Source organism: Sus scrofa, chromosome 4 (genome assembly GCF_054392235.1).
Source record: "Sus scrofa isolate SSC_HxYL_T2T_F1_AM1 chromosome 4, Sscrofa_HxYL_maternal_Yorkshire_Landrace_v2.0, whole genome shotgun sequence".
Lineage (NCBI taxonomy): Eukaryota > Metazoa > Chordata > Mammalia > Artiodactyla > Suidae > Sus > Sus scrofa.
The window spans coordinates 96,772,838-96,787,379 of record NC_139386.1 but is presented as its reverse complement, the minus strand read 5'-3'; the positions used below and the strand labels follow the sequence as shown (position 1 = coordinate 96,787,379).

The 14,542-nt window shown below is 55.0% G+C and overlaps 1 protein-coding gene across 3 annotated transcripts in view; it reads left to right on the top strand.

Moving 5' to 3' along the window:
• The window catches only part of KIRREL1 (kirre like nephrin family adhesion molecule 1), a 114,150-nt gene extending 99,888 nt beyond the window's left edge, over positions 1–14,262 (top strand). The window contains exons 4-15 of one of the 3 annotated variants that reach the window (XM_003125691.6): positions 2,329–2,486; positions 4,236–4,386; positions 5,327–5,432; positions 5,568–5,716; positions 5,917–6,044; positions 6,731–6,857; positions 6,946–7,046; positions 8,947–9,145; positions 10,545–10,652; positions 10,822–10,961; positions 11,332–11,409; positions 11,651–14,262. In XM_003125691.6, the coding sequence (XP_003125739.3) occupies positions 2,329–2,486; positions 4,236–4,386; positions 5,327–5,432; positions 5,568–5,716; positions 5,917–6,044; positions 6,731–6,857; positions 6,946–7,046; positions 8,947–9,145; positions 10,545–10,652; positions 10,822–10,961; positions 11,332–11,409; positions 11,651–12,127 (1,922 nt within the window). In that variant the 3' untranslated portion in view covers positions 12,128–14,262. Of the gene's footprint in view, positions 1–1,842; positions 2,487–4,235; positions 4,387–5,326; positions 5,433–5,567; positions 5,717–5,916; positions 6,045–6,682; positions 6,858–6,945; positions 7,047–8,946; positions 9,146–10,544; positions 10,653–10,821; positions 10,962–11,331; positions 11,410–11,650 lie in introns of all 3 variants that reach the window. The other 2 variants (XM_013996914.3, XM_085022621.1) reach the window with 2 other exon arrangements.
• The last annotated feature ends 280 nt before the right edge of the window (positions 14,263–14,542 follow it).

The window sequence follows — 14,542 nt, the reverse complement described above, 5'->3', positions numbered from 1 at the left end:
AGCTACAGCCACGGCAACATGGGATCTGAGCCATGTCTGCAACCTACACCACAGCTCACAGCAATGCCAGATCCTTAACCCACTGAGTGAAGCCAAGGATTTAACCTGCATCTTCATGGATACTAGTCGGGTTCATTACCACTGAGCCACAACAGAAACTCCAAGTGGTCCTTTCTCCTGGAAACCCCACCCTGGAAGGCCATCATCTTACACACTCTAAGTCAGTCCAGCCCTCTACTGGACTTGTGGGCCTCCCAGGGTCTCCTCTCAAGGGTCCCCTCAGAGAGCACCTCTACGTCCTCCTGATCTTTCCCAGCAAAAACCTTTCCAAACCCTTTCACATTACTGGTCTGCTGAACACGAAGTGGACCAAAAATCAAAATTATAATCAACCTCCTTCTGCCTTTATTTTCTCAATCACTTACTCATTAAGCTAATATCCCCCAGGACATGCTCTCAACCTCTGCACTAGACTTTAAGGGAAAATAAGAAGCAGCCCCTGGAGTTCCTATGGTGGCTCAGCAGGTTAAGAACCTGAGTAGAATCCATGACGATGCAGATTCAATCCCTGTCCTCCCTCAGTGGATTAAAGGATCCAACGTTGCCGGCCGCATAGGTTTCTAATGCGGCTCAGATCCAGCATCGCTGTGGCTGTGGTGTAAGCCAGTAGCTGCAGCTCCAAAAAAGACCAAAAAAATTTAGGGCCACACCCATGGCATATGGAGATTCCCAGGCTAGGGGTCCAATTGGAACTACAGCTGCCGTCCTATACCACAGCCACCGCAACACAGGATCCGAGCCTTGTCTGTGACCTACACCACAGCTCATAGTAATGCTGGATCCTTAACCCACTGAGCAAGGCCAGGGATTGAACTGGCAACCTCATGGTTCCTAGTCAGATTTGTTTCCCGGAGTTCCCGTCGTGGCGCAGTGGTTAACGAATCCGACTAGGAACCATGAGGTTGCGGGTTCGATCCCCAGCCTTGCTCAGTGGGTTAAGGATCTGGCGTTGCCGTGAGCTGTGGTGTAGGTTGCAGACGCGGCTTGGATCCCGCGTTGCTGTGGCTCTGGCGTAGGCCGGTGGCTACAGCTCTGATTCAACCCCTAGCCTGGGAACCTCCATATGCCGCGGGAGCGGCCCAAGAAATAGCAACAACAACAACAACAACAAAAAAAGACAAAAGACAAAAAAAAAAAAAAAAAAAAGATTTGTTTCCCCTTCGCCACGATGGGAACTCCCGCTTGAGCATTTAGAAACCTATGGGGATAGACCAGGGAAAGACCACTTATTTCCTAGTATCAGACATCTGGTTGATTCAGTTCATTCAGCATTTAGCAAGTGCCAGCTTTGGTCATGTCCGAGGCACTGAGGACTATACATATTAGTGAATTGGGTTCCTACTTTTCCAGCAGTTTTGGTGGGGTGGGGGACTTGGATGATGATGGCGAGTAACCCAAAGACAAGGTAGGTAGCCCTAGGAGTGACTGGCTGGGAGCCGCCGAGGTGGGGATGAAGGGGGACGTGGCACAGAAGGCCCCGTACAGCAGCTGGGATGTGAACAGGATGGACAGCCATTCCACAGGCACTCTGAGGGGAAGAAGAGCAGAATCAAGATGAGGACGTGGGAAGAGTTCCCATCATGGCTCAGTGCTTAATGAAGTGGACTAAGATCCATGAGGACGTGGGTTCCATCCCTGGCCTCCCTCAGTTGGTTAAGGATCCGGTGTTGCTGTAAGCTGTGGTGTGGGTCGCAGACAAGGTTCGGATCCAGCATTGCTGTGGCTGTTTCGTGGCTGTAGCTCTGATTGGACCCCTAGCCTGGGAATCTCCATATGCCACAGGTGCGGCCCTAAAAAGAAACACAGGCACAAAAAAAAGACAAAGAGGTGGGAAAGTTTAGGACTTGGCCTGGGGAACCCTGGACAGAAGGCAGAGGTGGTTGCAACCCATGCCGTGCAGCTGGTAGACATGGAAGTGGTTTGAGCCGGGAAGTGGCACCATCTTAGCTGCGCTGTAGAGAAAATAGCCTGCTAGCAGTGATGGATATGTTGGGGTCAGCAGGCATTGGAGCTAGGGAGTCCACTGGGGAGGTTGCTGTAATAGACCCGTTCATCCAGCTACCCCAGGGTAGAGGAGCGGACAGGAGGCCATGAATATGAGAAGGTCCATGGAGGGAGCCACCTCTCTGTGCCAGGCTCCTCAAGGCCACAGGAGCAACAGAGACAGTGACCGCAAGTGAGAGGGCAAGGGGTGGACCTACAGACAGAGGGGTGTCTGGGCAGTGTTGGCCACACCCTGGACCCACTGTGCTCTGCTCTTCTCCGCAGTCCCCCCAGAGGACACCAAGATTGACGGCGGTCCTGTGATTCTGCTGCAGGCGGGCACCCCCCACAACCTCACGTGCCGAGCCTTTAACGCCAAGCCCGCCGCCACCATCATCTGGTTACGGGATGGGACACAGCAGGAGGGCGCTGTCGCCAGCACGGTGAGATGGCCTGCTCCCCCAGCAACTCATAGGGTTCATCCCAGGTCACCTTTCCGGTCCCACATGGATATGACCACAGACTCAGGGGGCTACTGATGTAAAAAGAGGCCTTAGAGACCATCTGGCTCAATCTTCCCATTAAGTAGTTGGGAAAACTGAGGTCTGGAGAAGAGAAGTGGGTGCCTAGGTTGGCAGGCCATTCAGTAGTTAGCAGAATAATAGCGATGATAGCTACATTGATGAAGCATTATGCATGCTGAACTCTTTATGGACAGTCTCTCTTAGTCCTCGCAGGAGATTTGTAGATTAGGTGTTATTTCCAACCCACACAGAGATGGAGGAGTCCCTGTTGTGGCTCAGCGGGTTCAGGACCCAATGTTGTCTATGCGGGTTTGATCCCTGGACTCACTCAGTGGGTTAAGGATGCATGTGTAGGTGTCGAGCTCTGGGGCCTCCCACAGGCTGTGTGCAATGCAGAAAACAACCCAAGGGGTCCTACGATCATGTCCAGGGGCCTCAAGTTGGCTGTCACTGAGCCAGTATGAGACCTTGAGGCGTTCCCATCGTGGCTCAGCAGTAACGAACCCAACCAGTATCCATGAGGATGCAGGTCCAATCCCTGGCCTCGCTCAGTGGGTTAAGGATCCGGCATTGCCGTGAGCCTTGGTGTAAGCTGGCAGTTGCAGCTCCACTTCAGGCCCTAGCCTGGGAACTTCCATATGCCGCAGATGCGGCCCCAAAAGACCAAAAAAAAAAAGGAGACTTTGAACTTCTGGGTCCCTTCCCTGCCCTCAAGTTTATGGTCTAATGGGAGAGACCCAGTGCTGAAAACACACTCAGGTATCTAAGCAGCAAGACCAGATGTGCCTAGAGCCGTGTGCAGGAGGCACAAGTTCAGGCTGAGAGCATCCTAAGGGCTGGGACAGCAGAGGAAGACTTTCCAGAAGAGGAGGGATTTGGGCTGGACTCAGAGAAATCCAGGAATGAGGCTCAAAACCATGCTAACTACAACACCCAGACTGAACTTTAACAGAAACTGTGGCCTTTAGTAGTAATTGATCGATATTGGTTCATCAGTTGTAACACATATCACACGAGCGCATCATGTTAATAATAAGGGAGGGGTTCCCTGGTGGCACAGCAGGCTAAGGATCCAGCGTTATCACTGCTGTGGCTCTGGTCAGGTTCAATTCAAGGCCTGGGAATTTCTGCATGCTTTGGGGAACAGCCAAAGAGAAAAAAGTGGGGTGGTCGTGGGGTCTGGGAGGAGGGTATATGGGAACTCTGTATTTTCTATTCAATTTTCTGAAACTTAAAAACTTCTCTAAAAAAATAAGTCTATTAATTAAAAAACAAACCAAACTGGAGTTCCTGTCGTGGCTCAGTGGAAACAAATCTGACTAGTAACCATGAGGACGCAAGTTTGATCCCTGGCCTCACTCAGTGGGTTAAGGATTGGGCATTGCCATGAGCTGTGGTGTATGTAGGTCGCAGACGAGGCTTGGATCCTGCGTTGCTGTGGCTGTGGTGTAGGCTGGCAGCTACAGCTCCAACTCGACCCCTAGCTTGGGAATGCCGGGGTCCGGGGTTACAAGGACAAAAACAAACCAAAAAACTCAAACCTGGGGAAGAGGTAGGGGCTTAGCTTCAGGTTCCCAACAAGCCCAGCTCTGAGTTTTTCACCCCAAGAGCAGGGGAGGGGCTTTGACTGTATCTCCCCTCGCCCCACCCCGTGCCCCTCCCACCCAGGAACTGCTGAAGGATGGGAAGAGGGAGACAACCATCAGCCAGCTGCTCATCAATCCCACAGACCTGGACATTGGGCGTGTCTTCACCTGTCGCAGCGTGAACGAGGCCATCCCCAGTGGCAAGGAGACGTCTATCGAGCTGGACGTGCACCGTAAGCAGGGTCCTGGGGAGGAGTCGGGGATCGTGGGCACCTTGGAGAAGCACAGGAGAATTCCCCAGGGGCCCCAGGATAGATGCTCCATTTCTTCACCCTTTTGGATTCCCTGGTTTGAACGGGAACCACTGAGGGCTGGTAGAAGAGGCATTAGCTATAAGCCAGGCAGTTCCCAGGTTTAAAGCAGCATGTGACTTTAAGCGATGATGTAATCTCTCTGAGCCTCAGTTTCTAATTCTGTATACGTGCAGAAAATAAAATGCAAGCCCACAATCCCTTATCGGAAATTCCAAACCAAAAGTGAATTGGTGGCAAAACCTGAACAGAGGCTCTTCATAGTCTTTCACTTAACCCACTTAATCGGAGTAGCCGTGTTTCACTGCAGATGTATTAATGCGTGTGACTGTGGGGTGTTGCCCAGACTCTGCTGGGAGTCTTACATAGCCTATGTATACTAGTACCTTTCTAATATTTGAAAAATCCCAAATCCTGAAACACTTCTAGTTCCAAGGGATTCAGATAAGGGACCTGTACCTGCTTCTCAGGGTGATGAGCATTAAGTGAGATATAGTGTTAGAGCATCTAGCATGGAGTATGCTATTAGGTAAGTGCTCAATAAATTCCCACTGCCCTGGGAAGGTTGGTAGTGTGGGCAGCCACTGGAGAGGTGCCCCACCCCCATCTCTTTTAGTGAGCCTAGCAAGCCCACACTGACGCCTAGTGGTCACAGTTGGTCATTACACTCATTGACTAATCGGTCACCCTTGAGTGTCACCCTACCTGACCCCCTAGAGGCTTCTGGACTAAAGTTGCTGGTACACTGAAAACTCAGATTCCCAGACCACTGCACGGGTGAGGTCTGAGTGTTTGTGCTAGGGAGAAAAAAGGAAATTTGAGGGACAGAAAAGACCCTGACTTCCAGTCCTCTGCTTTGCAGACCCTCCTACGGTGACCCTGTCCATTGAGCCACAGACGGTGCAGGAGGGCGAGCGTGTCGTCTTTACGTGTCAGGCCACAGCCAACCCCGAGATCCTGGGCTACAGGTGGGAGGGGTGGGGGGAGATCCCGGGAGGCCCTTGAGGCCAGGATTTGGGGGCAGTGCTGGGGAGGGCAGGCCACTGGATGTGGGTGGAAGGGCTCCAAGGCCTGAGCCCGCTCTGTGTTGCCTGCTCTCCCAGGTGGGCCAAGGGGGGCTTCGTGATCGAAGATGCTCATGAGAGTCGCTACGAGACAAATGTCGATTATTCCTTCTTCACGGAGCCTGTGTCCTGTGAGGTTCACAACAAAGTGGGCAGCACCAATGTCAGCACTTTAGTCGATGTCCACTGTGAGTAGCTGTGGAGCAGGGATGGGGACAGAGGGCGGGGGCTTTAAAGGGCTGGGGTGGAGTGGCGGGGGAGGCTCCAGGAGGCCAAGGAGACAGGAATGGACATGCTGAGGTGACGGGCAAGAGAAAGAAGAGGACAACTGTTGGAACCGACCCCTGAAGAGATTAAGAGTCTAACAGGCCATTCTTTTCTACCTCAGTTGCCCCCCGGATTGTAGTCGACCCCAAACCCACAACCACGGACATTGGCTCTGATGTGACCCTCACCTGTGTCTGGGTTGGGAATCCTCCCCTCACCCTCACCTGGACCAAAAAGGACTCAAACATGGTAAGGCGCTTGCTGCCTCTCCTGAACCCGGGGAGGAAGGAGCCTAGCCATGTGGGACAGAGGGAGGGCGCAAAGGAGGCGTGGCATTATTTTTCAAGTTGAACTTGGGATATTTCCAAGGTCTTGGGATTTGGAGAAGGATGGTGCTTGCCATCAACCCCACTGTTCTGAGCAGACAGGGGCGGTGGGAGGAGGGAAGGGGGCCTGAGCGGAGCTGTCGTGGTCACAAGAGGTCTGGCAAATGATGCTGCCCAGGAGGCTGGCGCAGCTGAGATGATTCTCTAGAGAAGGGAAGGCTGGATGCTGCAGCCTCACAGCAAACCTACATGGGACAGTTTGGGTCAAAATTGCAGAAAGGGATTTCAGAGTGACACTGCCTCCCTCACTGGGCAAGAAAGGCATTAGAACCATCACCCGAAGAGGATGTGTCCTACGCAGCCTCCCGCCTTCCCCGCCTTTTGTGGCCCCGCCCACGTCTGCCCATTCTTACAGAGACGATGGGTCTAAATGCCAATCTGTTTAGAGTCAGGGGATGGGCCGGATCGACTCGGGACCCTCTCTCCCTTCTGGGAATTCACTTGTGGCCCTTCCTGCTTTCTTTCCAACGCCTCCTGTGCGGGGGGCCCACATGGACCTAGGGGCCCAGGCCTCCTGGCTCCCCACCCGAGGCTGCTCTCTCTGCCCAGGTCCTGAGTAACAGCAACCAGCTGCTGCTGAAGTCCGTGACCCAGGCAGATGCCGGCACCTACACCTGCCGGGCCATCGTGCCTCGGATCGGAGTGGCCGAGCGGGAGGTGCCGCTTTACGTGAATGGTGAGAGGCCGGAGGGGGGCGGGAGCCTGGGGGGGAGGGCAGGTGGCCTGAGGTTCCAGCGGCCCTGACCTCGCCTCTTTGCGTGCAGGGCCCCCCATTATCTCCAGCGAGGCCGTGCAGTACGCTGTCAGAGGGGATGGCGGCAAGGTGGAGTGTTTTATCGGGAGCACGCCACCCCCAGACCGCATTGTGAGTACTGGCACTGGGCTCGGGCCGGCCACCTGCTTTCTCTGCTGCGGCTCAGCTTCCTCCTGCTTTCTCGGCCTTTGCTCCTTCCGTCTCCCTAAGCCTGACCTGTCCTTTTCATCCTCTGACTTTCTGTCCCTCTGTTCCTCTCCCTGCTCAAATACCACCTCCTCTCTTACTTGTTATGTAACCTTGAGCCCGTTACATAGTGCTTGGAACCTCAGTTTCCTCATCTATAAAATGGGGGTGGGATCCCTACTGAACAGGGTTGCTGTGAGAAGTGACAGTGGCAACAGGTGTGAAAGGCCAGGTGGAGGAGCCCTCGCAGGACACCTATTAGGTCCCCTGGGCTCTCACTCTGGCTCTCTCTTCTCCTCCCCTTTCTTCAGCCTCCCCACCTCTTCCTGGGTCCCTCCTCTGTCCTCGGCCTTCGGCCCCTCACCCCTGACCATCAGTTTCATCCCACCCCATGCTCTGCTCCTCTCCCTTCTCCCGCCTTCCTCCTCCTACCAGCCACCACCACCCCTCCCGCTCTCCCCCACCTCCTCCACACCATGAGCCATTAATTCCTTCCGTGACCATTAACCGTCAAACCCCTCATCACATTTAATGACCATTTGGCTAACTCCAGGGCTGCCCAGGGACACTTCATTACCACGGCCGCCTGGGCAGCGGGCAGCTCGGCTCCCTGGGGGCTTTCCTTGTAGAGCGGGGAGGACCAATCCCTGGAAAGAAGCCAGTTCTCAGTGGCTCCCCCTCCCTCAGGCTCTAATCTGAGGGAGGGGACAGAAAAGGGGAGATGCCCCAGCTGGGGGCGGGGGCGGGGATGGCAGAGCCTGGGCGAGACACCTCTCCCATGTCAACCCCCACTCATTATAAGTGTCTGGATGGGTCTCCAGAGCCAGCGGGTGGGTTTGTGTGGGGCCGGCTATGGGGCGGTGAAAGGTTAGGTTGAATTCTGAGTTATGTTTAGTTAGAATCACAGACTGTCAGAGCTGGAGAAAAGCTGGAGCGATATCTAACTCCAAGCCAGTCCTTCCCTTTCACAGGCAAGGCCTAGAGAGGGGATGGGAGGCCACACAGAGCCGAGGGGAGAGCCAGGCCGAGAGCTCAGCGTTCTTGGCTCTCCATCCAGGACTTAATTTGTAAAATCAGGGGTTCCTACATGTTAGTTCCTTGGATCAGGGGGTTGTTACAAAAATAGGGATTCTCAATAAAGGAAGCCTGAATTCTTTTTTTTTTTTTCCTGGCCACACCTGTGGCATATGGAAGTTCCCAGGCTAGGGGTCGAATTGGAGCTGTAGCTGCTGGCCTACACCACAGCCACAGCAACAGCAAATCCGAGTCAAGCCTGTGACCTACACCACAGCTCATGGCAACACTGAATCCTTAGCCCACTGAGTGAGGCCAGAGATTGAACCCAAATCCTCGTGTATACTAGTCGGGTTCATTACCACTACACCACAATAAGAACTCCCAAGGAAGCTTGAATTCTAACTGTGGAAAGATGGTTCTTACCAGTCTGCTGGCTTTCCAGATAAAGTCGCTATTCCAAGGAATAGCAAGCCCAACAACAAAGAATAGAGATTCCTGGGCCTCTGCCCTGCAGAGTCATATTTAGGAGATAAGACATAGGAATCTGCATGTGAAGAGTGTCCCTAGGCATATCTGAATGGTCCTGGCACATGTCTCAGGCATGTGTGGAAAAAGCTACTGCTTTTCCTAAACTGAGGGTTTGATGTCTGGGTTTGAGGCAGTGGGTGTGGCTTGTTGAGGGTGAGTGTGGGGCTGGGCCTAAGGGCACCCAGGGCAGGCGGGGTGAGGATGCAATGATGCCTTAAGGGTGGGTCTGCTGTTTCCACCACCTGCCTCTTCCTCATCCCTTCCTCCCTCCCCACCCCAGGCATGGGCCTGGAAGGAGAACTTCCTGGAGGTGGGGACCCTGGAACGCTACACGGTGGAGAGGACCAACTCAGGCAGCGGGGTCCTGTCCACACTCACCATCAACAACGTCATGGAGGCCGACTTCCAGACCCACTACAACTGCACTGCCTGGAACAGCTTCGGCCCGGGCACGGCCATCATCCAGCTGGAAGAGCGAGGTGACAGCAGTGCTGGCCTGTAGCCAGGGCACAGGGAAACCTGGGGACTCTGCTCCCTCTTCTCTCTGGAGGGACAGCTCCATCTTGGGTCACCCCCCACCTCCCCGCATCCAGAGCTCGCCTGGCCTTGGTGCTCAGCTGGGAAACCCACTTGCTTTTTTTTTGAAACAATTCTTCGGCATCTGCTAATTGGTGCCAGGTCCCCTGCTAGGGGCTGCAGTGAAAGAGGTGAATGAGACATGGTCCCTGCCCTCCAAGAATTTTAGTCTAGTGGGGGAATGACAGTGGTAGCAGATCGCCTCAGATGGAGAAGAAAGAAGTGATCTCTGAATGGGGAGGAACACTCCCCTACCTCAGTGGGTCGGGGTGAGGATTAAACGAGAGGGTATTCGTTGCACACCTGGCATATAATAGGTACCCAGTAAGTTTTGGTTCCCCCACCTCTTCACAAACCCTTAGTGTGATAGGAGACACACATGCCCTCCCTTAAGGCTCTTCAAGGAGTTCCCTGGTGGCCTAGCAGTTAAAGATCCAGCATTGTCACTGCTGTGGCTCTGGCTACTGTTGTGGCACTTGCCCAGGAACTTCTGCATGCCATGGTTGTGCCCCCCTCCCAAAAAAGGGGGCTCTTCAAGGCATTCCTCTGACTTTTTTTGGAAGTTCCCAAGTCTGATGAGGAGGATAAAAGAGCTTGTTGGGTTTTTTTGGTTTGTTGTGTTTTCAGAACTAGCCATTTGATGTAAGATGGGGGACCCCCTCTGTCTTAGTTGAGGGTACCAGCAAGAGCAAGGGGGTGACGGGGGAGAACAGAGTAGACAAGAGTAAGGCAGGCTCTGCAGGAAGGCTTTCTGGAGGGGGAGAACCTTACACAAGGATCTGGTCCATCCAGGACAGCCAGGAATGGGAAAGAAAGCTGGAGGCAGGATTCCTGGATCGTTCTCCTCTCTGGGGCGTGGAACTAACCAGAACTGTTGAGCCCTGGGAGGGTAGTGCAGGTGGAGTGGACACAATGACAGGGGTGGGGAAGGTGGTGAAAGAGGTTGCAACACAGATGGTAGATGGGAGAGTTTGGGGACAGCCAACCTCAGACGAGAGCCCAGCCCAGGAAAGAAAGGAGAGACGAGCCTCACAGGCAGGTGGGCTGCAAGAGAGAGACAGATGGACCATCAAAGCCACGGTCAAGATGATTCCAACTCTGAGGAAGGTGAAGCTCAGGTCTAAACCCAAACACGACGCAGACTTCCTCTCACATCCCACCTTGACTTAAATTGAACACAGCTCAGCTGAAGTCTAACCCTGTACAATCCAGGGATGCTTGGAGTGTGGCTGGGGTTGCCCCGAAGTGATGCCCTGAGTGACCCCATCCTCACCCCTCCCCTTTTCCTTCCCTCATGTGAAGAGGTGTTACCTGTGGGCATCATCGCCGGGGCCACCATTGGCGCGGGCATCCTGCTCATCTTCTTCTTCATCGCCTTGGTCTTCTTCCTTTACCGGCGCCGCAAAGGCAGTAAGTATGGGTCCAGCGCAGGCCACAGCCCCCGCTCCATCCCCTGCCCAGCGGCGTCCAACAGGCAGTGCCTGGGAGGGGTGAGGGGGTTGGGCACTGTGCTTCCCAGGCCAGGTGGGTCCAGAAGCAAAGGCTGGCAGGAAATATTCAGGCTCTCCCCCTGTCCTAGGTCGCAAGGATGTGACCTTGAGGAAGCTGGACATCAAGGTGGAGACAGTGAACCGGGAGCCGCTCACCATGCATTCTGACCGGGAGGACGATACTGCCAGCGTCTCCACGGCAACCCGAGTCATGAAGGCCATCTACTCGGTGAGGGTCCTTCCCTCCCTGGCCCACCCGCCTCTTCACACTCTTGGGTCTGGTCCCACCCCAGCTCTCCAATAACCACTGTCACTCTGTGCTCTTTTAGTCCACCTATCTTGGTCCTGCTCTCCCACCCCACCCCACAGGCTCTCACTCACTGTCTTTGTTAGTGACACGGTTGGTGCTAGAACCCAGGTCCCTAGCCTCTTCTCATCACACCCTAGAGCCTCTGCTAGGAAAGGACACAGAATTCAAGTCGGCCCGTGACCCCAGACCCTTCCCTTAGCAGGTGGCCTCTGGGGATGGGGATGGGGTGGACAAGGGGGAGCGAGAGCAGGATGTCTGATTCCTGCTGCTCCATCCTGCTGCTCCGCAGTCCTTCAAGGATGACGTGGACCTGAAGCAGGACCTGCGCTGTGACACCATCGACACCCGGGAGGAGTACGAGATGAAGGTGAGAAAGCTGGGAGGGGCCGACACATGAAGCCCGTGGGAATGGGGGCTCTGAGAGCTGGCAGGGCGGAGGTGCCAGCAGGTTCCAGGAGGAAGGGTCAGCAGGTATATTGAGGGAACCGAGGAGGTGGAATGCTATTGGCTGAGAATCCAGGGCAGAGCCAGAGAAGGTGGCCCAGGGGACCATGATAAGACTTGAGCGTGCCACCCCACCCCCATCCTCTTCTCTCGTTGTCCTTCAGGACCCTACCAACGGCTACTACAACGTGCGTGCCCACGAAGACCGCCCGTCTTCCAGGGCAGTGCTCTATGCCGACTATCGTGCCCCCGGCCCTGCCCGCTTCGACGGCCGCCCCTCCTCCCGCCTCTCCCACTCCAGCGGCTATGCCCAGCTCAACACCTACAGCCGGGCCCCCGCCTCTGACTACGGCCCCGAGCCCACACCCCCTGGTCCTGCTGCCCCAGCTGGCACCGACACCACCAGCCAGCTGTCCTACGAGAACTATGAGAAGTTCAATTCCCACCCCTTCCCCGGGGCAGCAGGGTACCCCACCTACCGACTGGGCTACCCCCAGGCCCCGCCCTCCGGCCTGGAGCGGACCCCGTATGAGGCCTATGACCCCATTGGCAAGTACGCCACAGCCACGCGCTTCTCCTACACCTCCCAGCACTCGGACTACGGCCAGAGGTTCCAGCAGCGCATGCAGACTCACGTGTAGGGCCAGAGCCTGGCCGGGGCGTCTCTGCGGGGCAGAGGAGAAGGCTCTCACAGCTGTTCCCTGATATTCAGGGGCATCGCTTGTTGTTGCTCCCCGTCCTGGACCGGCCTTCCTCCTCCCACCATGGCAGACGGGGAGCAGGTCTCCCGGAAACACCCCATCCCCGAGGATGGTGCTCTGTGCATGCCCCAGCCTCCCGGGCCTGCCCTTCCCTCTTCTTCGGGAGGATGTGTCTCTTCGGACCTGCACTCTCGCCTGGACCCAGCATGGGGACAGGGAGAGTGGAGGGTGCCTAGAGCAGAGGGGGCACTTGCAGCATTCCCTTTCTATCCCACCCCTCTGGTCTCCTGTGAGTGGACAGGGTGGGGTCATGTGGGGATGAGCGGACTTTGACCCAGGGGACATGAAGGAGGGTGGGTGGCTCTGGCACAGAGAGATGGAAACGGGGCAGCCTGGCCAGTCCTCCTGTCTTCTGCATGGGGTGCATCTCTCCCTCCTCGGGACTGCAGGAGGGGCCTTGGACTGATTGTGGCCCTGACCCCGAGTTCAGATCTGGCTCTCATTCAGCTGGGATTAAATGCCAGTCATCCTGGTGGCCCACTGTGGACACCTGTCTGTCCACCTGCAGAAAGATCCAGGTACCTCCCATAGTGCTGTCCCCTTTCCTTCTCTGTGCTGGGCCAGCCAGATGAGTCAGGGGGTCATGGTGGAGAAAGAAAGATCAGGAACCATGTCCCGATTCACCAGCAGCACGGCTGTGTGCTACATAGCAGTTTCCAGAGCCCAGGCTAGAGGGAGCCCACCCAGGCACCCCCCTCCCCAGTCTGCCCCACTTCCTGGCTTTAACTCTTGAGCCTACCTGGGGAGTGGGGGTGGTGAGGATGGAGGTGCTATAGGCTATTTTTCAAAGACAACAGAAAACAATAAAAACCTCATTGTGGGGGGAAAAGAGGAAGAAATTGTAGGGCATCCCCTACCCAAATCTAAGTCCCAGTGGAAAGGAAAGGGGGCACCCCTTCACCAGATTCCCAGTACCTTCCATGACTCTTTCAATCTGTAAGCACTTTGAATCCATTTTTAAACATTCAGGTGGTGAGACCTGTCACCCAATGGGCTCTGATAGGACAGGGAGGGGGCCTGGCTGTCCAGCTCCCCTCTCCTACCCTCGGGCCCAACAGCTGGTTCGAGAGGCCACTTTCCAGGGGCAAGGGAGGTGTTCTCTTAGACAGGTTTTGGTTTGTTAAGTGTCTTTTTTTCTTTTTTTTTCTCATGGACCAATCAGATTCCTTCTTCCACTTTCAGTGCCTTGAGTGTCCAGCTTTGGCCGACCGGCCCTGTGTGGGTGGCTGTACAGGGAGCCGGTACTGTGAGCCCCAAATCACTGTCAAGTTTGCAAAGTTTAAGGGACAGAAGGGTGAGGGGGCTTGGAGAGGAAAGGAACCTGGTAAGAGGAAAAGGTGATGGGGAAAGATAATGTGGAAGGGCATTGCAAGCAGGCGCAGCCCCCACGCCCACCGTCGTCCCCGCCCCACACACCCACGCCCGCATGCGCATTCCACATCCTCAGCAGCCACCTGACCAAAGAGAACCGGCGCTCCAAAGAAAAGTCACTCCCCAGCCCCAGCCTCCCCGCCCCAAAAAGCAGGATTTGCCGTTCCCCAAGCGTGGCGCTGCCACCGTTGCAATTCCCAGAATGCTCTTTGCCCTTTCTCGTGGTCACCATCCATTAGTCATGTTTGCTTTAATGAGTTACATGCTCATCAGCCACGGGTTATCACCACCTTTGCGGATGGGTCTGTGGGGTGACGTTTCTTCCATCCCCACTCTGATAAGGACCAGCTAATAGCCAGGAAGTAAGTAGCTCCGGTTTCCAGCCTCTCAGGCTGTCTGCGTCCTCGAGCATTTCAGCAGGGGCAGGTGCCGTGGACTACCCCTTCTGGAGGCATCATACAGACTCCTGGCCCTCATCCATCCCTACCCCTGGAAGCTGACTCCTTGCGGAGTTCTTTTCTGTGAGCTCAGTGACAAGGTCTGTGCGAGATGCAGGTTCCTGTGCAAATTCATGCATATTTTGATTTTCATAGAAGCCATGGGTAATCTAAACCATTAAAGTCTAAAGATGTTGGCTTTTTAAACAGGAATATTCCAGAAAAACCTTTATTTTTGCTTGGGGTTTGGCCATATCCTCTTGTTTCCTCCTTTTTGGTTTTAGTGCTGGGTCCATGCTGTCAAGATGTTGGAGAGGAGGAGGCCCTGAGGTCATGAGGTAACTCAGCCGATACTGCAGGGAGGGCTGGTTTCAGAAGCCTGATACTGGGCTACCTCCCTGTTCTCTGTTGCTTAACACATTACCTGGGGTGTCCTGGGTATCAAGCCTACAAGGAGACATTAGCAATCAAGGCCGTCTGTGTCCTC